Here is a 25,157-nt window from a genome sequence, read left to right on the forward strand (position 1 = left end):
TATTTGCCCTTAATCAGGTTAATTATTTTGCACCACCAAGATCAACCCTCACTCCCTCTTAGCCAACGAGATGTCTTTTCTCGATGAAGTAACAGTTACTAAAAGTTCACTGTGCACTGTCAACATGATGCACTTCAGGCAACACATCACCAAAGGGGTTTAGACTGGGTAAATGTTCATTAACAGACTAAAATTACAGGTGTTGTCAGTAATGTCTTTAAATATAAAGAGCTGCAGACCAGAATGTGAAGAACAGTAACATACTGTCACCGAAATAAATAGCTCCCCTGTAAGACTTCATTCTAAAACAGAACCATTCATTTCCTGTACTAAAAAGAAATAAACATCTTATACTGTTCACAAAACTAATCAGCCACAAAAAGTTTTAAGTGGATTTGTATTGCTTGTAACCTTCAACAGTGTATTGTGACACATTTCAGACCCTGGGATCAGAACAGATATCTTGAGTGACATTGCTTTGTGCATTAATACTGATGATCAAGGCCACTGGTTTACAGTTTCACTAAAAAATGGATGGAGCCATGGAATGTGATCCCGAGAACTTATTCAGCTGTCATAAGTCAGTGGCCTGGCTGTTGGTTGTCAAATGAACCTAGAGTCATCAGATGGCTGAAGTGACTTGTACTTCATACAAGCTTGAATGGTAATAAAAAGATTACTCTGTTAATCTTCCCTCATGATCAAAGATGGACTTGACACAGTTTGACCCATCTCTAGACAGAAAATTAACTCCATTGTGGTCCCATAGCTTTACAACATGCACAAACTAGTAATTTTGAGGAAAACCCCAAACATTTTATAAAAACTGCATGGGAAAATGAGTAGCTCTGTTACAAAGATGATGGCAATTCCCCCCCCCCCCCCCCCCCCCCCCAGTTTCTTGTATTTTGCTCCATAGTTAATGTTAAGAGACAGATAATTGATCAGGGGAAGGTGGTAAAGTGGTCACTTGGAAAGCAAAACCACAGCAAACTAGTTTTTTTTATGAACTGTGTTATGTACAAGTTACATACATGTATAATCAATTATAAACATTAGAATGCATTCTACCTATTTGTTTTTGTGATAAGATTAAACCAATATTGCAAGTTGGGTGTATCCATAGAGATGAAGTGTAACCTGGCTCTCAGTGATTACAAACTGGCACCAAATGCAAACCTTTGCCTTTCTATTATTATTAAAGCATTGATCAAAACAAACATAGAAGGAAAACACTTATTGCACTTAACTCTTCATTAATTCAACTACACAAACCTTTGTTGTGATCACAATTTGTGGCTCACAAGAACAACTTTTTTGCTTCAATAGATTCTTATTCAATTCTATCTTACATATATTATTGGTTCTAAATACAGCATCTGCAATTTTTCAATCGAGCTCCACTGGAGTTGTTTATTTGTAAAACCTAATGCCACATGATGTGACTAGGATCTTGGAACATGCCTTTCTTCTAATAGAGATTCTGATACAAGAGTATGAATTGGCATTGATGGTTTGGACTGTATTTGCAAGAATGCACAACATTGAAATGACTCAAAGCTGGCAATAGTAATGAGCTGTTGATTGCTACAGCAATATCCTCGTTGCCTACTTAACAACATTTAACATAAACAATTGTCGTCTTTCTGCTTGGGTTAATTTACATGCACCATCCCAATTATACTGTCTTACTGATTTATTGTGCCACAGCGCTGACAGCAACAAAAGCAACTAGACAACAGAAATAACTATACTGACATTCTAAAACAAAACTAAAATAAATGACCCTGAATAGTTTTAATAACATATCATTCAACTTCTAAGTTTAACAAAAAATTCTGCCTTATTTATAGATCAAGTCAGTCTTTGTGAAGGTGCTAGTTCCAACAGTACCACTTATTTCTGTAAACGTGGCAAATTTCAGACAAAAGCTACAGCCTTTCCCCCTCACCATACGCAGACGAGCAATTCCTGGTAATAAACAATACACGGTAGATCTTGAGATTGGTGACGTATTTATATTACATACAGGACAAATGCCTTAACCATGCACAGCATTACAGTATCACATTTAACATTATTGTACAAAAATAACAATGACACGGTGTATGGGTAAATGTCTAGCAGTTACGCATATTCTGTGCATTTTTACTAAGGAACCCAAATTAAATTAAACCAAAAACTCCAAATGTTGACAACACTGGATTTTAATTGGGAGTTGTCAGCACGCAGTATGTTAAATGAAGTGTAGGGCACGCAGATCCAAAACAAAACTAATTAATGGGTCGAGTCATTTTTCTGTGTTAAGCAACTTGATCTCAAACAGTCACATTAGTACAGAGGCATCATTGCATGAATGGATGAGGGCATGCTATTGAGGATATAAGTGCCATAAGTATTATTTTAGGCTCTTTTGTCTCAATAAAAAATATTTTACCATTTGGTATAACTGATCTGCACAGTAGCAGACCAAGCCCTACATTCATAGCCTTTATTGTTATGATGCCCCTGCAGATGGAACACTAAAATCCACTTCTACCTAGTAAAAAGAATGCTCTCAGAAGTTAGCATTCCATCATCAGGCGAGTGAAATACTAGATGTCCATTTTGTTCATGTTCTGTTGATTTATTTATTATTTTTTTTAGAAGCCCTTTATGTAGCAATAGGCCTCCAGAGATGAGCAAAAGATGTATACTAACCAAAGCAAAGTGAACACTGCTGTGGTTACAAGCTTGGCAGTCCGTGGTCCACCCAACTCGCCACCAATTTCGGGCTTCCTTCGGTACAGTAACACACCAAAGTTTATAAAAGCAAATATGGTATAGAGAGTGACCGAAAAGGCCAGGTTTCCAGGCTGCACCTCAAAATTCTTTCCCTGAGCACTCCAATAAATTGCTGCAACTGTCCAGGCTACACCTATTCCTAAGAAAATATTCACAGCATTGCTCCCGGTCACATTACCGATAGAAGCATCAGCATACTGGTCTTGAATTGCAGCTACTTTGCTGGCAAAGGTATCTGTAAAAGAAAACAAAATGTTCTCTTTAGTTGTATTATGCATGGCTGAAATAAAATATGAAAACACTAAATGTACACTGAAATATTTAGATCATACAATAGCATTACCAATTTCTAGGTGCTGATCCAACAGTTTTGTGGACAATCACAATAAGAAATAATTACTACATTCAAGGGTCAGAGCAGCAATGATTACATTGGGTTTACGAACACTATTTCATTGAATTTATAAACGTTCCAGGAGAAATTTTGATGCACTAATTACAAGGTTTGGAATTTTTTTTTGAAAGAACAGGGAATGGAGGGCTGTGGAAACAGGCACAGAAGAGTTGAGTCCTGGGGCAGATCAGCCATGATCATATTAGATGGTGGGGCAGGGTTGAGGGGCCAGGTGGCCTACTCTTACTATTTTCTTGTCTTGTGTTCATATCTGCATATTCACTTTGGGTCAGCTCAGAGTTGTTACAACTACCATAAAGCAAAAGGCCTTGCTGCTTAAAAACAGAAGAGATCGCACCCATTATACATCCATAAAATACAGACCAACTTTTACCCCAATCTGTTTAAGCAAAAAAAAAACAAGAGACAGGGCTCAGTGAGAAGGAGTGCTTAATAGGAAGGAGAGATCGAAAAGGATGGGACAATTACCAGTGAATTTACAATGGAAAAAACTGAGATTCAAAGGAGGTAAACCAGGAAGATTAAAAACTCAGTGCATTATTGTGGAATATAGGCACTTCAGTGGAGGACCACAATATTTAGCCCTTAGTGTTATTTGCTCACAATATTACCATACTAAGAGACATGAATTTAAACACTCAAGTTTCTCAAAAATCATTATTTTGAACTTTCAGTTAGCTACATAGTAACACAAAGAAGCTACTTAGCAAGATTACAGAAAAAAGAAAAATGGTCAACTACTTCATTTTGCTTGTTGCCTTGAGAAGAAGTGCTGATTATGGTTCGACAAATAGCATAATTGGAACCCTAATGCCCACTCAATCCTGGAGAGCAGACAGATGGACCTCATTTAAAAATCACCCTAAGCATTAATATATTCTGACACCAGCGCACCATGATGCAATGTGCATCAATAAATTGAACTGCGTTAAATAACCAAGGCAATTTGGATAGCATTCCTCAAACTTGTCACCCCATTAACAGAGGCAACCAAGACCAGCAGGAACATGAAAATGCAGAAACCTGTGGATTTCCCTACAAGTCACACACTGACCTGACCACCTTATTTCTGAACTCTACCCATACTGCCTCACTGGATGAGACCTCCAGGATGTCCTCACCAAGTGCCAGTGACATTGTCCCTAATCAGTAGTGCAACTTTGCCACCTCTTTCACATCCCCCCTCCATCACATCCGAATCCTGGAACATTTAGCTGCCAGTCTTGTCCTTCTCTCAACCAAGTCTCTGAAATGGTGACAACATAGTAGTTCCATGTACTAATCCAGGTTCCAAGTTCATCTGCATTACCTGTAAAACTTATCAGGTCGTCCCTCAGCCCTCAGCCTCCGACACTCAAAAAGAAAACAAGTTTGTATAACTACTTCTCATCACTAATACACTCCAATCCAGGCAACATCCTAGTGGACCTCTTCTGCACCCTTTCCAAAGTCTTCACATCCTTCCTATAGGATGAGGACCAGAACTGTACACAATATTCCAAATGTGGCCTAACCAAAGTTTTATACAGCTGCAAGGTGACTTGCCAACTTCTATACCCAATGCCCTGACAGATGAAGGCAAGTATTCTTTACACCTCTTTTACTACCCACTTTCAGGGACTTGCAATCTAAGATCCCTTGGTACATCAATGCTCCTGCCATTTACTGTATACTTTACACTTGCATTTGACCTCACAAAAGGCATCACCTCACACTTGTCGAGATTAAACTCATTTCTCCACCCAAATTTCCTACTGATCTATAATCACACTGTATCCTTTGACAACCTTTCTTGCTATTCACAACTCCACCAATTTTCATGTCATCTGCAAACTTACCAATCAGCCCACCTACATTATCACCCAAATCATTAAAATGTTACCAACAACAGGTCCCAGCACCAATTATTTTGAGGAACATAACTGATCACAGACCAGCAGTCAGAGGAAAACAACCCTCCACCACTCCTGTCTTCAAATGACCAAGCCAATTCTGAATCCAACCTAAATGTACTGTGGATCCTATGCAGATCAATCTTCTGGACCACCTTACCATAAGGAACCGTGTCAAATGCTGTCTCTACACTTTGCTGCCTCTGAAAAGCAGCCAGTATATAAAAACCCCTCCCACCCCAGACATTCTCTTCTCCCTCCCTTCATCGGGCAGAAGATACAAAAAGCTTGAGAACACACAATACCAGGCTCAACGACAGCTTCTATCCCACTGTCGTAGGACTCTAGAATGGACTTCTTGTAGGTTGAAGATGTACTCAACCTCTCAATCTACCTTATTGTCTATCTGCACTCTAACAATAACACTATATTCTGCATTGTCATTGCTTTTCCTTTGTACTACCTCAAAGGACTTGTTTTTGAAATGATCTGCATGGATTGCTTGCAAAACTAAGTTTTTCACTGTATCTCAGTACATGTGGCAATAATAAATCAATTCCAATAAGTGGAAAACTTTCACTGCCCTACCGTCAATCATTTTTGAAACTTCACTTCAAACATTTGTCACTTCAAAAAAAAATCAATCAAATTTGAGAGGCAAGTCCTCCACCTGCAAAAAGCGATGCCAACTATCCCTAGTAAGTCCATGCTTTTCCAAATGCAAGATTAGATCACTTGGCTGCTTGAGCCAACTCCAACATTTAAGATGATGGGTGACCTTACTGTCTCTTTCACCTTCCTACTCATCAAGTATCTAACTCTGCCTTACAAACATTTAAAGGCCCAACTTGCACTGACCTCTGGAGGGAGAGTTTCAAAGATTCATGAGCCTCAAAAATAATTTTACATAGCCCACCCAACTTTTTCTCACAAGTGAAACTGTTCATTCTACGTATTAGCCCTGTAACCCTCAAAGATATTCACGTTTGAAGCAGTTCAGAGATGAGCAATACACTCCGCAGTACTCCAGAGGTGGTCTTACCAATGCACTCTCCTAATGGAGGCACAACCTCTCAACTTTTGTTCCCCTAATATTAAACCACATCCTACTAGCTCTCCTCATTACTTGCTATACTTGCATACTTGCCTAATGCAAATGTAATGGGAAATCCAGATGCCACTACATCTGAGCGCTTTGCAATCTCACGTTCAGATAATGCTTCATTTTGTATTCTCCCACATTATACTCTATTTGTCAGATCCTCACCCACTCATTTAAGAATCAATATCCCCTTGTACCCTCATGTGCTCACAATTTATTTTCTTGTGCCATCAGATTGGAATGTTTGGCGAAAATGCACTCAGCCATATTTATCAAAAATTTAATCACAAGTTTAAATAGCTATATAAAAATGTCACTTCAATGCTAATTGCTAACTTGTTATTAGTCAAGTCAATTACAAATCAAATTGGCATAGTGGAGACCTCCAGCAATGTAATCTTCCCCTCTGCTGCATATCAAACAACTCCTGTTCCATTTAGTTATGAATAAGTTCTGCAATTCTTCATTAATAGCTTTCACCTGAATGCACCTACGAATTCAGGCAATCCCTACAGCTTTCCTCAATTTCTTTCTAATTTAAAACCTTCATCTCCAGCTTCAATGAACAGTAGACTTGTGACCTTATTTCAAAATTTTGTTCTATTGTCCAATGACAAAGTAAGGCTCTCCACCTAACTCAGCATAATGTGGAAGCGTAATTTCTTCTTTCCCAATATTTTATTACTGTTGGATTTTCTTACATAGATTTACAACAGACTCTGATATCCACATTAGATGCTGACACATGCAGATCCCCAGCACCATATCCAGTGTCCAAACAAAACTTCTGAAAAATCTACACCTATAAAACCAGTGTTTGCCCAATGAGAGGATATTTGCTCCTTAAGAAACAATCCCTAGTGCTTAAATAAGATCTGGCTAATCATCAACTGAACTCTGCTGTGTCTTGATTCCAGTTGTCTAGTTAGTTAGGCAGCTACACCAGAGAATAGTCTTCGCTCAAACTTTTCACCCCAAGGGTACTAAAAAATCATTTACCTAGCCAATTACTCCAAGGTTGTTCACTAAATGATCAGATGCAATTGGTTGGAAATGAGTTTCCCCAAGTGCCGTTGAGCATCTTGAATACAAATATTGCACCAAGAGGTATTCCTGCAATAATTGTTACTCAAGATACTATGCAAATAATTATACTTCTCAATGCTTTATTGTTGACATTTTCAAGAGAGATCTTGGTCAACAACCTCAATTTCATGTCCTAGATGTTGTGCTGACCTTTGAAGTAGCTTGCAATAAGAGATGGATGCCTGTTAACTCTGCAAAGTAAACTTGAACCCTGATAATCCACAACTGCATATTGGCTCATGGATCAGGGGACTAAAACAATGCTGTTTATATTAGTTCAGTATAGATTTCGTAAGTCATCTGCTAGACTGCAGTAGTTCAAGGCAACAGTGCACCAGAAGAGGGCAACCTCTATTTACATAGTGTCTTTAACATAGTAAAATGTGCCACAGTACTCCACATGTACATTAATGAACAAAATCCAACTGCACCATGGTCAAGATATTGGGACATATGACCAATTTTTTTCCCCTAAAGAGGAGCAGACAGAGGTGGGAAAATATGGAGGGAATTTCAAAACTTAGGGACTTGGCAGCCAAAGGCCTGGCCCTAACCCCCACATCATAGAGTGATCAAGTACAGGGACAAATATCACAACAAGAAGGTTTGCCACTGCTGTTGGGGGTTCATTTAGCTTGGCAGCAGGTTGGGAAGCTGACCAAAGATTAAAATGGAAGAGAGCTGGATGTGGAAGGCAAAAAAAAATGTTTAGAAGGCAAAGGTTAGAAAATAGACACAAGGGGAATCCAGCTGTGTTTAATGGCATGAAGTTAAATGTTAGTCATTTGGTGAACAGGACACAAGCTGAAGGCAATAAGACATGCAGATGCTGTAGTAAGCCCCATGGCTTTAACTATTGCAATTTTTCTCCAGCAAACTTTTGTAAAATATCAAGCTTTATATCCAGTGAAATTTCTTTGTGGTCAGTTTAAGTTTACAAATTGCACGTAAACTTGCAGGCCGTTTCAGACAACTGGAGGATAAGTTACATGGAAAACACTGGGGGGGGGGGGGTGGGACTGCCAGGCAGCAAAACAAGCCTACTGTGCTAAAAAGCTGTAATGTCTGCACAAATGTGAAATAAGAATTGATGAAACTAAAAATAGACAATTTATTTCGCATTTTGTATTTGTTAATTTTTATTAATCTTTTCCCACAAATTCCACAAGATCAAATTTTATTCCAAATCTTGGATTTTTGGGTAGTGATTTATGAATTTCACAAGGGCAAAATTTCATCACTAAATATATATGGGAGTTGCCTGTACTGAAATATGGCTGAAAAGGGGACAGTTCTGGAAATTGAACACCCTGGTTATGTTTTCAAATGACTGGGGGGAAGGGGAAGGGGGAGGGAGGAAGGGGGATAAAAAATGGTGGTAATACCAATTAAAAACAAAACAATTCCAGCTATAACAAAAGCACAATGTTAGAAGAATCATCAGATGAGGCTAGATAGACTGAACTTATCCAGAAGCAATTATACTACTGGAGATTTACTACAGACCGCCAAATAGTCTGAAGATGAGAGCAGGTTTGCAGACAAAATGTACAAGTCGAAAAAGCACTAGAGCAGTAAAAAAAAAAGGGTGCTTCAATTATCTGTTAGCATAGTTGGCACAAAAAGCACAGAGAATCTTTGAGTGAGTGCAAGATGTCTAGAGGGAATCTTAGGGAATGAAGCTGGGCAGGTACAGAATATACTTATGGTTGATGGGACAGCATTTTTGTGGGGGTTATCACAATTCTGTTAGATTTAAGAGTTATGGAAATAGAAAATGTGAAAAGGGGTAAAGGTTATAAATTGGACTAACAGCAGTTTTATAGACAGAGCAAAAGTGGATAAGTTGCAGATAATTGAAGGTGAATCAGCCTTGCAGAAAAGGGAGGCACTGAAAGAGAAGCAAATGATACAGGTAAATATGTTCCCACAAAGAGTCAAGCTAAAAATCACAGGCCTCCAAGATGAGCTGTTGCGTAGAGAAGACAAGAAAACAAAAGCCTTGAAAGAACAAAAATCTGGGAGAATATATTGTGCAAGAGGGCAAGTAAAAGCAAAATTAGGAAAGCAAGAGGTATGAAGAAAGTGGCAACTAAAAACAAATTCAATAATGTTTCAAAGATAGTGAGATAAATACATAGTAAAATTAAAAACAGCAGATACTGGAAATTTGAGTAAAAATGGTAACTATGCAAATGGAGATGTGGGGAAGCATTGTAACAGTATTCATAAAAGTTAATGCTGCATTATTAGTAAGAATGAGTGCAACATCTGATGGGATAAACATAGTAAAAAGAGAATATACTAAGGGGCTAAACATTTTGGAAAATGCATAAATTGCTAGGTCTAGACAGAATCAGGCTGATAGAAGCAGCAAGGAAGGAACTTGAGGTACAAGGTCATGTTTATTCAGCTTTCTTTCATTCCTTCGATTCACATCTCCTCTGGACAGATCTGTGATTAATAAGCCTTTACTACTCTCACCTCCAGCACCATCTCATCATTCAATCTGCCTCCAGCCAATCACAGACATTCCCTTTGTTCACTTCACCCCTCCCGTCTGTAAATTAAAACATTTTATTTCTACCTATTCTCAGTTCTAATCAAAGGTCATTGGTTCTAGATGTCAACCACTGCTCTCCACAGGTGTTGCCTGACCTGCTGAGTACTTCCTGCATTGTGATATTTTAAGATTTCCAGTTTTGCTGCATTTTAATTCTCAGCTTCTCAAAGCTGTAGGAAGATGCCAGAACACCGCTGATTTTGCACCATTGCTTAAGGAATAAACCAAATAATTACAGGTCAGCTAGTTTAACATTAGTGGGAAAATTAAAGGAATCAATTTTGAGGAACAATACAAGCCTTCATTAAGAAGGGCACATCTCAAGTACAAATTTCAGATAAAACTGTCCGGCTAATTTGATAAAATTGAGGCAACAAAGGAGGATGAGTTCAACAGATGCAATATCTACAAGGATATTATCAAAGATTTTAAGATTCCACATGGCAGTGCAGTCAAAAAAGTAGACACCCATGAGATACAAGGGAAAGTGGAAAACTGGCTCAGTGGCAGGAAGCAAAGGGTAATGGATTTATTCATGATTGGAAGACCCTTTCCGTTAACTTGGACAGAGCCATGGTAAAGAAATTTGCCGATAATGCAAATATCGGCAGCACTATTGACATGAGGAAAACTAAAAGGGGCAGCAAGAACACTCTGCACTTGTTCTCCTGCACATTTTCCATGTAACAAGGCTGCTCTTCATCAGTAGTTATATTCCTTCAGGATGTAGTCCTCATTAGATACAATTATGAAACCCATAGCCACTCCCCTTAAATCATGGTCATACAGCACAAAAAATGCTTGCACTAACCACAAAGCACCCAGTTACACCAATCCAGTTTTATTCTCTTCACATTCCCATCGACTCCCCCGCTCACTAAGGGCAAGTTAGTTGACAACCTGCCAACCTGCACATCTTTTTGGGAAGTGGGAGGAAACGCACATGGTCATGAGAAAAATGTGTAAATTTTACACAGAATCCTAGAAGTCAGGATGGAATAGACATCACTGGAGCTGTGCAGGCAGCAGCTCTACTAGCTGCACCATGTCAACAGAAATCTATCCTTTTCATCCAGATGTACCTTACAAATACTTAAATCCCAGTAAGAATGAGACTGACCAGTGAATATCAAGGCTTCATTATTTACCTTATAACATATGAGAGCACAGCACAGGAAAAACCCTTCAGCCCCCATGTCTACAATGATGATACAAATTTAACTAATTCAATCTGCCTGCACATGCTCCATAACCTTCTATTCCCTGCCTGTTCACTTGTCTGTTGAAATGTCTCTTAAACATTGTATCATATCTGCTTCAACCACCTCCCCTCGCAGAGCATTCCAGGCACCTACCATATCAAGAGAAAAACCTACCTTGCACATCTCCTTTAAACTTTCTCCCTCTCACCCTAAACCCATGCCCTCTAGTATTTGACCTTTTCACCTGGGGGAGAAGAACAAACCATCTATCCTCTCTCAATTTATTATACACACTTCTATCAGGTCTCCCTTCAGCTTCCAACACTCCAGAGAAAACAATCCAACTTTGTCCAACCAGTCCTTGTAACTAATACACTTCAATTCAGACAACATCCTGGTGAATCTCTTCTGCACCTTCTCCAAAGCCTCCACATCCTTCCTATAGGATGGCAACCAGAACTGCACACAATACTCCAAATGGCCCAACTAAAATTTTATACAGCTACAACATGACTTGTCCAACCTTTATACGCAACGCCTTGACTAAGCAGACTGTAAGGTCTTTTTGTTTAATCACCCTATCCACATGTTGCTACTTTCAGGGAGCTGTGGGCTTGCACCCTAAGGTCCCTTGGTACATCAATGCTCTTAAGGGTCCTGCCATTTACTGTATACTTTCCTCTTGCATTTGATCTCCTAAAATGCATCCCACTTGCCCAGATTAAATTCCATCTGCCATTCCTCCACCCATATCTGCAACTGATCTATATCCTACTATATCCCAACAACCTTCCTCAACATCTACAATTCCACCAATTTTTGTAACATCTGAAAACTCACTAGGCAGACCACTCATGTTTACCAGGGGGCTCCAGCATTGATCCTTGCATACCACAAGCCAGAAAATCACCCCTCCACCACAACCCTCCATCTTCCATGATCAAACCAATTTTGTATCCAATCACACTGTGGATCCCATATGGATTAATCTTCTGAAGCAACCAACCACAAGGGACCCTGTCAAATGCTTTATTAAAGTCTATGCAGACAACAACCACGTCTCTACCCTCAATCAACATTGCCACATCCTCAAAACAACTCAGGTTTGAGAGACAGGACTTCTCCCACACAAAACCATGTTGACAATCCCTAATAAGTCAATGGCTTTTCAAATTCAAGTAATTCTTGTCCAAGAAACTTCTTCAATAATTTCTCTACCACTGGCGGAAGGATCACCAGCCTATAATTTCTGGGATTATCTGTTATCCTTCCTAAAGGGGACAACATTGGCTAATTCTCCAATCTTCTGGGACCTCACCTGTGGCTGGGAGGCAACAAAGATCTGTCAAGACCTCAACAATCTCCTCCCTTGCCTCCCTCAGTATCCTTGGGCATTTGCAAAGAGACATCCATGAGCAATTAGAGTGCAAATCAGGATGCAGTGCAGTGCATTACATCAGCAGATGGGTGAAGCTGATACAGAAAGAGGAAGATGTCGCTAATGGCAGGGTCAGGAGATGCACACTTTCTTCAGAATAGCTTTAAAGCCCAGATTTCAGGGACAGCTGCAGAGTGTTAAAATGTATTTTAGTCTTCAGAATGAAGATGTGCAGGTGTGGAGATGTTGAAGCTGTCACGAGAGGTTGTCTGGGAGCAGAAAATTAAATGCCACAAATTAGCTTTCCAAATGGAAAACGCTGACAAATTTTGATTACAAAATTCAACTTCTTGATTGGGGGCAATATTAAAAAACTCCCAAATACCACAGACAAAAATGAAAAACAACCAATGCTATAGCACATCTGAAACACATTTAGTTATTATGACTTCTAATTTGAATGAGAATCTACATACTACATCTTTCACTTTCAACTTCAGATAATTTAGGCTATACTCAAATGCATTTATTTTCCTTTGAATGGTAGAGATGTTAATTAACATGATCTATCTACAATTTGGAGATAATAGATGATACATTTATTGCAAATTCAGTAATGTACATCCATTAAATTTCCAAGACAAGCAAATAAATCTAGAGGAATTCAACGGGTTGCATTTAACATGCAGATTGATTAGTATTCATTCCAATATCTCCTCCTGCCTAAGAAATAAAAGCTGTTACTGATAGAGAAGTTGGAGTTTATTCATTCAGATTTAAGAACGGGGATACAAAATGACTAATAATAGAAAATCAGGGTAAAGAACAGAACAAAAATATCAACAAGTACACACAGACTGATAGCAAAGAAATAAAAGGAATGTGCAAGACTCAGTGAAGTAGTTTTTTTTTTAAGTGTGAAGTAATATTGGAGACATTAATAAGTACTTTGATGTCACAGGAGTGTGGGGTATGGGAATAATAGGGTATAAGGGGAAGAGGTGGAGAATTGGAGAGGATAACTATTAGGAATGAGTCAACGAATTATAATGATCCAGCAAAGAAGACGGCCATTAGATACGTTATTCCAGCTCCATTAAAAAAAACATCTAATTAGTCCTGATCCCCTGTTCTTTCCACCTCGCATATTAATCCAATTCCTGTTTGAAAACTACTATTGAATCTGCTATCACCATCTGTTCAGACTATAACTTGTTATAGTCCTGTCATTTTGCTGCCATTTTTCTGCCAGTTACTTAAAAGGTATCCTCTGGCAACCAATCTTAGTCACCGATAATGGTTCCTCTTTTTCTACTTTTCCCAAAAATCCGAATTAAATCCATTAACTTTCTCTGCTCCAAAATAACCACAGCTCATCTCACCTCAACTTGCAAGTAGCACATCCTTGGTACTGTTCTTTTAAAATAACCTCTGCAAGGTCTTGAATCTTTCCCTAAAGTACAATCCTCAATTTAAATACAAATTAGGACCAATCCCGTCATCTACAAAGATTTATCATAATTTACTTGAATTTCTAAACTATGTTATTTAAAAGTATCTGCAACATCATTGTTTTTATCCTATTTGTGGAAAGTTGAAAGCCATAATATAGTGGATTCAAACAATTTTGTACACTTTCTGGGCATCTTATCACCAACTGGTAAGAACATATGCTCAATTTTATGAGAGAGGAGTGTTCACTAAAACTTCCCCAAATTATATCAACAGCAATGCGGTGTCCAGAATTAGTCAGCAGCAAGATTATTAACCACATTGGTCTGAAAACCAGTCACTGTTTACTCAAGAAACACCAGATTTACTAATGCAGAAGGCTCAAAATCAATGTTCTTTAAAAGGGTCTATTACAATAAACATGCACTCCTGTTCATACTGCTACACAAGACCACACAGTCACAGGTTACTCCGCACAGTACTTATGTTGAACACCAAGTCTCCCTTGCACCTTCAAGTACTTTGCTGCAAGCAAAATTAGCCTCAAATACCCAGACATGAAAATGGCAACTGCAGATGCTGGAAACCCAAAATTAAGATTGGAAACAAGTTCCTGTACCACATTCCCCATCCACTTCCCTTCCAAAGGGATCCCTCCTTTGGTGGCTCCCAGGTCTGCTCTTCCAGCCCCATCTATCACTCCTTGCCCCATGACATTTTCCTTGCAACTGCACGAGGTACAACAACCTCTGTCCTTTCACCTTTTCCCTTCCCAACATCCCAGTATTTTCAGGTGAAGCAGCCATTCACTTGCATTTCTTACAATCTATTCACCATGTTGTCTCCTTTACATTGCAGAAACTGAATGTAGGTTGGGTCATTGCTTTGCAGAGCACCTGCACTCTGGCCACAGGAGCAACCCCAATCTTCTGGTTGCCCATCACTGTAATTCCCCTTCCCACTCCAACCTTCCTGCCTGTGGCCTTCTGCACCGTTACAATGAGGACCAACACAAGCTTGAGAAATAACATCTTCCATCAGGCAGGACCACATTGTAGCCTGCAGGACTTGATATGGCCAATAGAGTACAATTTCTGCTCATTTTAACTCAGTTTCTTACTTCTTTGTATAGTCTGGCCTGCTGGGCATGTCCCAGTCTTACCATTAGCACCATACTGCATAAACAAAAGCTTTTGATCTTAACTGCACTGTTAGATCATCCTGTCTCACCCTCAGATTTTCTCCTTGTTCCACTCAGACCAGTTTCTCTTTCCACAGATGCTGCCCGACCACTATTTCCAGCTTTTTATTTTAATGCCCATTTGCCCACACCTAAAGTCACTTTCATAGATGCCAGTGCGCAGACTCCACACAGACATGACAGGAACCAAAGCCGAAGGCCTCAGCTGGTTGAGCAGCAGAGGGGGGAGATGCAGAGTCAGTGTTGGGCCAAGGACCCTTCCTTAAATAGGAAAAGTGAGAAGTGTGCATTTTAAGCAGAGGCAAGGAAGGTGGAGAGAACAAAGGGAATGGCTATTACAGAGCGGAGACTAAAACTGTCATGGTAATGATTAAAAACTGGCATGAAACAAATTGATAGAGGCAAATTGAGTCCTTATGAATTGAAATGAAAGTTCAGCCACATGTGAAAAGAAGGGGGCTTATCCAAAATTGTTAAACTCAATATCAAGCCATGAGAGTTGTAATATACCTAGTCAAACAATGAAGTGCTGTTCTTCAAGTTTGCACTGGGCATCACTGGATGAATATAGGAGGCTGAGAACAGATCCATCTGGGAGAGATGGAGGGTCAAAGTGGTGTGGTCCATCGGTTTCTCTAGGCTCATCTCTCCAAGCCTGGGCTTACTCTCATCTGTCCTTGGAGTCACTGATGCTGCAAATTAACAACATCATAGTAGCTGGAAGACTGGTGTGGTGCTCATGTGGCTGATAAGCTTTCAGCTGTGTATCCAAGTGCTGGCAGCTGCAAGAAATTCAACTATAGAGCTTTACCACAATACCAACTATTTGCCCTCTGATGCATTTACTTCAGTGCAGAATATACAGAACTGAGCATCCACTGCCTTAAGGTTGAAAATTCCAGATAGTTGCAACCATCTGCTTGAGCTTAAGACTTCATCTGATCTTAGTACGAAGTAGTCAACTCCCTAACACTACATCTCAGCCCTAGACTCTCCAACATCTAACCATCAGTTGCTCTTAGATTTTTAAATGCCTTAATTAGATTCTAACTCCTTACTGTTTTATGTAGCTTTGAACATTTACATAATTCAAGAATAGTCATCCCAAAATGGCATCCTATGAATCACTACTGTACATCTCTAATCTCTAAAGTTTGCCAAACTCTGCTTTTGCCATTTTTTTTTAAATTAAAAATTAAAAAAAAAATAACATTAAATAATGTCAGCTATGGCATTCCTTATTAAATTTGTCAAAATCCACATACAAAATCATTGGGTGCACCAATAATACCAACCTTCGCATTATTTCATCATGTGAACCTGATTTATACTGGCAATTATCAACACATTTTCCCCAAACTCAATATTAAGACTAGCTTAACTATCCTAGTTTACGACTCTCCTCATTTGAACATTGGTATGATATTTACCACCTTTCACTCTATTAATTTTCTGTATTAGTAGAATAACCTCAAGGAGGACTTGTACACGAGGACTGGAAGGTTGTGGCCAGGTCCCCCCCTTAACTCTGACTCCATTTTCCTCAACGCTAGGCAACGTTGATAGTGGGATCTGTTTCGTTGCAACCTCATTGCTATCATAACTTATTTCTCTACCACCTTTTCCTTTGCAACTTTCACTTGTAATAGTGCCTTTAACACATTAAAATGTCACAAGGCACTTCCAAGAAGCTTTGAAGTCCAAATGACAGTCAAAAGCTTACAAAGAAAGGAAAATTTGAGAATCATCTTAAAAGGAGAACGAGATTAAAAAAAAATAGGTTGATGGAAGAAATGCCAGTTCTTTGTACCTGGGCAGAAGAAGGGATGGCTGCCAATTATAGCGATTAAAGTTGAGGTTGTGTAATGTACCAGAATTGGAGAAGCTGAGATTTCCTCAGAAGGCTAGAGGATAGATAGGGAAGGGAAAGCCATGGCCTTCTCCTGTCACTATAGAAAAGGCATATACAAGTTTCACTCAGATGAGGGAAGGGCTTTAGTCAAAGATTAAAATCAGGGTTCATTTAATTGAAGCAGAGAAGGTCAAGAAATCTCAAACCTTCAAAATAATGGCAGATTTTGGCAAAATTTACTCTACCGCTTAGTGAGTTGGCAACTGGAGCACATAAATTTAAGGTGTTACCTATTAAAAACATTTGTTGGGGCATGGAATGTACAAAAGAAACATTTGTGAAGCAGAATCTATAAGAGCTTTGAGGGAAGGCAATAAATATTTAAAATTTTATGAAAATGTATCAAAATCTAACACACTAATTCATTGTTTCAGCAAGCAGCTTGCCTGTAATGAAGGCAAATGGTTCTCTGTGAATATTCAATCTACTATATTCTACACATTCATGTCAGCTTCTACAATTGTACACATTGGAGCAGATATTTATCCATATTCCTGACTTTCAAATACAAAGGCTACTTCTACAAATAAAACATTATAACCCTTGAGACAAAGCAACACACTTTTGGTACACAAGTAAAAGGCAGATCCATGCACAACAGCATTTATATGAAATTCACTTTGAAGGATTCAAATCTGCTAACTTTGATGTATTTAATTCTGTATTTCCATTTCTTCAAAAGGCCTGTATGGTTCAATCAATCACTCCAAGCAGACTGTAACCACATTTCTTTCCCCCATTATACCTTCAACCATTTTCTTCCCTGGAGGATGCCTACAACATTTACCTACCTCCTTTGATCTTAGTGGAGATCCTGTCAATTCCACTTAAGACAGAATACAGGAACTCAAAAATAAATCCCATATCCAACTTTTCTTATTATACAGCTTGTCATATCCTGCTTGGCTCAGAATGTCTTGTGCTGACATTTGTCTTTTGAAAGTGAATGAATTAACAGGCTTATTTGAGACTGAATTCTTACCAACCTATTATGCCTCATGACTGTAATTTGGAATAGGGATGCAGCTGCCTCAGTGACTGATATCCACTCCAGGATATCACGCTTTCTCCTATTCCATAGGACAGACATTGGTTAATCTCAGTCCTCGTGTCTGGTTTTGGGAACTACTGAATTTATCCAGTTAATTATACAGAACACCTTGTTGTGGAACATATAGATTGATAGCGAAATGGATCTTGAATGACATTCATCCCCAATCCCCAACTAATCAAGGCCAGGAGTAGCACCAGCCACTACTCACCGCCTTTCTCAATAATTGATTCCATTGATCAGGAGGGACTGTGGAATATCCTCAAGTCCAGCTACTCAGATTCATCTCCATTTTACACTTACTACATGATGGCATACGAATCATATTAACCAATGGGATTACAACAGAAGCAACAGTGAAGATTACCATCAAGGATGTGTCTTGGTCCACTGTTCTCAATCTTTCTTGCGCAAATGTTGCACCTAGCCCTTACTGATCTTCCAACGCTAGTGCAGCTAATCTTTGGAGCTAATGGGAAGCTGTTCAACCTACAGCAACCACAGACCATAACCAAGGTTACACAAACTTCTGTGGTTGCACACTGCAGCTCAGACAAGACTGAAGTCTGCAGTTCTCACACTGATCTCATTGACATCAGGCAAACATTTAGATGCATTATTCTACTGAGAATAAGACTTGAACACTGGGGAGGAATCTCCTGACAGATTTAGATACCGCCACAGGTAAACTATTTTAATAGGGCTTTAAATATCAAGGTCCACTCAAATTTGAGTGGAAAGGGAACCAAATCCTCACTTCTCCATCTACTCAAAAGGGCCAATTCTTTCTTATCCCTTACCATTTGCTCTCCATTCAGACTAGCTATAATATCTTCCTTAATCAATCATGACCAAAAAAATGAAACTGCAGTCCAGATTTCTGCGTTCCAGGCAGCTATAGCTCCAAAGGCAGAACCTGACTTTTAATGTCCATCATTCTCATACCGTAGTCCCTTCCAGCCCTTGACCTCAGCAACCCATTTTTCTTGCCCTCACTGGTACAAACCTCATGAATCCTTCCTGTCCTTTCCTTCTGCTATACTCAGGTTACTCCCAGACCAGTGTGCTACCTTCACTAGCAGCATCAAGTCACTGCTGCCCTGCAACTCCAATGAAAATACCGACCTGTAACTCCAATGACAATGTGGACCCTACCTATATTGTTCTCCTGAAAGGAAATCTGCAATGAGGGAATAATTAAAATTAGAGATAAGCTATTTAGAATCGGCACTGGCATGCACTTCTTTGACATGGTAACCTGAAGGTCTGATTCTTGTTCTTCAATCTTATGAATGTTCAGCCAAATGCAGTTTAGGACAAATTGATAATCATAAAAATAAAAATCATGTTGATGTAAAATATTGAACAAAAGCAACTGCCTGCTCCCACAATCCTTGCCTGCAACGAAGTCCAAAACTGGTCTGTTGCCAAGTGCCCTTCAACCACTACTAGAAATGTTGCTTCCAAAATACTCCAGCCACAAACTCTTACCAGAGAATAGATGAAGAACCAAAAATAGTGAGAAAGCACAGAGTAGAATAAGCAGAAAATGACAGGAGGGAAGCAGCACCATGAAAGCAGAAAAAAAATTAATCTCTAGTCAACAGCATTAAATGCTACAGTATTAGGCATTCCACTTCCAAATGGACAAGGGTCTAGACAAACATTTGTCAACGTATTGCAGGCACCATCCCTACGATCCAGGGATGCATTTTGCATAGGTTCAGTCATAAAAGTACAATTATAGAATGGATGACATTGATTGATTTTCTACCTGTTGATGTTAAACAGTTCGAGATAGACCATGCATTTTCCTAAATGTCCATCAGCTTATGTGAAACCATGCCCAAATAGAACATCTCCCCCCACCCCCACGCAGCACTTGGGAGAGAAAAATCTCAGTTGCATACTTTGATAAATTTCTTTTCATTTTGAATTAGTACCATTGTAACTTTAAGGTACTGACATTCTAACATCTTCATTGCAATTTCAGTTTCAATCCCCAACTGTATTTCTTTAATTTTACATTTACACATGTAAAGGTTAGGAGCCAAAACCACTCAACAGACTTAAATACTATAATTACAAAAATGGTAGATGATTATAGAAAGTGAGCCCTTTGCTTAAAATTACAATATCATTCTTGCCAAAGTTAATTAGTACCTTAAAGACGTATTCAAATCAATAAAAGGTAGAGTATTTTTACCTGGAACCGAGGTCCCCAGTGCTACAAACACTACTGCAGTAACCGAATCCTTCAGTCCAATGGTACAGCCAAAATGCGAAGCCAAGTCACCAATAATAGCAGTTAGGATGCCAATCATTAAAATGGACACTACAAAGCAGGCCCAGCCATTCCAGTACTCCGTAGGAGGTACAATTGCAAAAAGAACTTTCCAGAAGACAGTCAGAAAGTGCATTACATAATCAAAGCATGAAGGAAGTTTCTCCTCAGCACATTCATCGTCGTCATCATCTTCTCCTGCAGAAGGGAAAAGATTATTAAAAATAAACTGACTAATGGTCCCATTAAAACTAGGAATGTTTGATCATTCAGTATTAATATTCACATGGCATAATTTCACAATTTAAATCCAGAGTTTTTTGGGGGGGGGGGGGGGAGGTAAAACAGGGCAACAGTGGTAGTGATTACGCCATTCACCCCCCCCCATTGTGCTTTTTAATTACAGTACTTGAACACTTCATAAAACATTCAATCAAAATACAGTTTATATATTAGCATGTTTCTACAACAGATTTACAACTTTTGTAAGTGTAAATCTTTGACAGACATGCATCTGAACGTGTAGTCTAATTTACCTAAGCCTAATTTTCAAAAATCAGTGACCAAAGTACATAACCCTGATGAAGTTTAGTGAATGAACAGCAAGGACTTCACTACACTACATTAGTTTGCTTCCCCCCCACCCCCCCCCCACTTTTAAAAAAAAATACATTAAACAGATATAATGAGTTAGAGAAGTAAATTCAGATTTTCCATTGTTCAGTCAAAGAAAGCAGTGGGTGCTTGTATACTAAAGAACTGCATGAACAGAGCACTACAGATTGTGTCATTAATTTGATTATGAATGGTTTAATCACCATTAATACAGGCACAAAAATCAGCTATTTAGTTGTCATGAAGGAATGCATTCAAATTTCCACACATTAAAACACTACAAATTTAACATACAAGCTGCAACTCAGAATTGAAAGTGATCCAGGATTTACTTAAAACCAGAAAATGTAGTGATAAACCTGATGGTTAGCTTGAGATGTACAGGAAATAATTCTGCAAAAGTTCACACTGAATACAAGTCAAGAAACTAACCATGGATTGCCCATGAATTAACATTCAAAGTTAGTTTTGGTCCCTCACTCCTAACAGTCAGAATGAACAGAAATAGTTTCAGAATGTTTTAAAGATTTAGTTGCAGGTGAAATTGTAATTGCAGAAAGCTTTTCATAATTCAGCCCATGAAAAACATGATATTGAATCTCAATTAGGAACTCAATCCCTCTCATCAATTGCATCAATATTTACAATTGATCAGAGATACTAGAAGCATCTGAAAGTTCATGGAACATTTTGAAGTAGATATGGCTGATGCAAAAGCAGGACAAGTTAAAGGGGAAGGTGGGCAGACAACTGATACAGGCAGCCTAATGCACTGTGTCATGCAGACAAATACTGAACAGGTTGCAGAACAAAAGGATTGAGTATCAAGAGAGTCAAATCAGGGGAGAAAGTGGTAATCAATATCACACAAGATTGAGCAAAAGACTGGCATTTATATGGCAACTTTCATGAGAGTATAGATGTCCTAAAAAAATCCAAGCCATTGAAGTAACATTAAATTGTAATCCATATTGTAATGTCACAAGACAATTTAAACACAGCAAGAACCTAGAAAGAGCATTGTGATAATGGTAATCTGCTTTAGTGATGCTGCTCAAGGAATAAATGTTATCCAGGATACTGGCAGAGCAGTTTTTCTTTGAAATTGTGCTATGATAAAGTAGGTAAGACCTTTGTTTAACGAGCGATCCGAAAAACAGCGTCTGTCATCAATGTAGCCAATGGCCTGTCAGCACAGATTGATCAAGCTTGAATGGAGTTTCAGCTTTGGGGGAAAAAGTACTATCAAGTGAGCCAAACATAGGCTAGTATGGAAAAAGAACTAAAGAGCTACTGAAGGTGGAACAGTTCACTGGTAATAATCTGCCATCATATGTAGAACATTGGTTAGGTTACACGCATCAGTAAGGCTACAAAAATGATATCACATCATTTAACTAAATTTGATAAGAATTTGGAAAGAGATATGACTGAGGTTTCCATTTTTAAAAAACCTCTGCCCTTCCCCTCCTCTCCCCGCCCCCAGAACAAATGGGCACAAGTATAAACTGAGAAGTCTATTTAAAAAATATAAGGTACAAATTAATGGCAGTGTCAATTTTCTGAATAAATATTTTTGGGTTAGAAAGTAATCTGCAAGTCAACGTATTCAGGAGGTCAAATTTAAAATTTTATTATTTTTCCTTTCAGCCAGTTTCACTTTACAGAGACACCAAATTAAGTCCCAATTTCCAACTGCACTCATCTCCCAGTTACGATGTATGCCAGGCTTATGATGTCCAAGGCATTGTGAACAATAGAAAAGGCTCCACAAGTTTAGCACACAAGCCTTTCCTCCACCCCTTTTGCCATTGTGAAGATCAATCCTCAGATTGGGTGTAGGGCAGAGTGGGAAGGTACTGTTGATATGGCAGCTGGTGTGATGATCTTGAGTTCATCAGTTAGGGGAATGCCCAGAGGAAGAGCCTCATGTGTGGGACAAGTTTTTCTTTTAAAACTTAGAGTAACCCATCAGCAGCCAGCTTCCTGGCTGGGACTCTTTTTTTAAAAAACAAGTTGCTGGAGCAGGCCTTTCAATCACATTGAATCCAATGATTTTAACTGCTTGCAACTCTATTTGCCAGGTTGATACCACTAAAAGCAAGGCAGGAGTGTTTAGTAACTGATGCAAAAGGAATATGATTAAAAACCTCAAAAGCAATACAATAACAGCTCTGTAATGCCAAAAATAAACCAGCTGAAAGGCAATATTACTGAAAAAAATTGCAACATTTTGACTTTGCCAATTACTGCATGAGTAAAGCATGATAATCTAAATGAACTTAATCACGGTGTTCATATTAATTGAAGCATTACATGATTAGAAGTATTGCTGATATTTGCTATGACTCATTTTTACAGTAGAATCATACATTGTGAAACATTGAAAAATTAACTGCTATCATCAGAAAATTTGTCTCCTTTTAGCACTGTGAAAATGCCAAATCCAAGATTGTTCTTTGTTTTGAATTACCAGTGCATAGACTAAAAATGAATGCCAATTTAGTGACAAGGGATTGATGATTTTAATAACAGTGACAATGTACTTCAGAGAAAGTCCAAATGCATGTTATTTATGTCAAATGGTACATAAATTTATTGGCATCCAAGATAATTTATCAGAAGCTTTAGGCAAACTTCATTAAGATCTGGATTTATAAATCTCTAACAGCTCCTCGTACACCAAATTATTGTCTTATCAGCTTGTGCAGAAGCATTTTACAATTATGTAAAAAATTGATGAGTTAAGTCAGTTGATCACAGTATGACAGTGCACTATAATTAACCTTAACACCTCTAGACTAAGGTTATCCAAAATCAGCCTGTTCTGTTCATTATGTTGGAAGTATCATGCAAGTAGACATCAAGAAAAGATGAGACCTTTTCAAAAGCTGTGCGTTGTATCAAAACCTTAAGTACAAAATACTTTGATATGATACTAATCAGCAAACTTGTATAAAGTGATTCAAAAGATTGTTGCATTTAAAGGCCGATTCAAAAACTTTCTATCCAAAACTTGCCTGAACTGAGCCTGAGTAATTTTTTTTTTTGCTGATATTTGTGCATTTTGGTGTCTGTTGACAGCACTTTCCTCTCAATCCCAAGTTTTATTCTCAGGTCCAACTCTGAAGACTTGAGCACAGAAGCATGACACTTCAGTGTGATGCTCAAAGTCTACAATGCCAGAGGTGCAATCTTTCAGATGAAATGGACTGCAGTTACTCACCCATCCTTCTGACAGCACTTCCCAAACACATGACCTCCAGTGAGGAAGGGCAACAGGTGCATGGAAATACCACCACCTGAAAGTCCCCCTCTGACTCGTACATCATCCTGATTTGGAAATCTCACTGGTCCTCCATAGTCATCGCATTGAAATTCTGGAACTCCCTACTCTGTACTGTGGGAGTACTTTCACCAGAAAGACTGCAGTGATTCAAGACAGCAGTTCACCACCTTCTCAAATGCAATTAAGGATGGGCAATAAGTGTTGGCCTTCATGAGGCCCAGATATATCAAAAAAAAATCAATAAAAAGCAAAGAGATAAAGGCCAATAATATCATGCAGTATCGACCACATTTTAATATTTTGTGAAATCTTTTAAAATTTAGCTACCTATGGTATGAAAATGGATAACCTTTGTTATACCATCAGCTACATTAAACAAATTTCTCCATTGGGATGCTCTTGCTACACAATGATTTTGTATCAGTTTATAATTTCAGTCAAACTATTAACAAAGCACACAGATTAATATTATATTCTGGTAGTTAACTAGAGCTTCACTTTTAACCTATTGTAATCACTATATTGAATTCCTTAGAAATACATTGTGAAGTCTATTAATGTCAGCAAGAGTACCAAACTGAAAAACTAAACAAAAATATTCCACAGCGACTTAACAGCTGATTTAGAAAGGCAAAGAAACCACAATCTTTTCAATTGTGACTTTACTAAAATCCTTCAAAAGGATTCACAATCTTCTATTTTATCATGTATAATTCTAAGGTAGTTTTTTTTAAAAAAAGGTCAATCTGACAACAAAATGATAGTGTACCTCTGCCTCCATCTATGATAATGTCTGTACTCCTGCTCCAAGTTGTAGCAACAATGCATGGATTTATAGGTTTGGTTTTATGTCCTTGATTAGGCAGAAATGACATCAGTTAGGCATATCTTGGAGATGATAATAATAGAGTTCCTTCACAGATTTGATCTC

General features: G+C 38.5%; 1 protein-coding gene across 6 annotated transcripts in view; it reads right to left on the reverse strand.

The window, feature by feature from the left end:
- Positions 1–928: 928 nt before the first annotated feature.
- Positions 929–25,157, reverse strand: part of slc8a1b (solute carrier family 8 member 1b) — a 177,381-nt gene continuing 153,152 nt past the window's right edge. For all 6 annotated transcript variants that reach the window (XM_052024760.1, XM_052024762.1, XM_052024761.1 and 3 more), the window contains 2 exons: positions 20,245–20,520; positions 929–3,019 (listed from right to left, as the gene is read on the reverse strand). In XM_052024760.1, the coding sequence (XP_051880720.1) occupies positions 2,643–3,019; positions 20,245–20,520 (653 nt within the window). In that variant the 3' untranslated portion in view covers positions 929–2,642. The remainder of the gene's footprint in view (positions 3,020–20,244; positions 20,521–25,157) is intronic.

This window comes from Pristis pectinata, chromosome 10 (assembly GCF_009764475.1).
Source record: "Pristis pectinata isolate sPriPec2 chromosome 10, sPriPec2.1.pri, whole genome shotgun sequence".
Lineage (NCBI taxonomy): Eukaryota > Metazoa > Chordata > Chondrichthyes > Rhinopristiformes > Pristidae > Pristis > Pristis pectinata.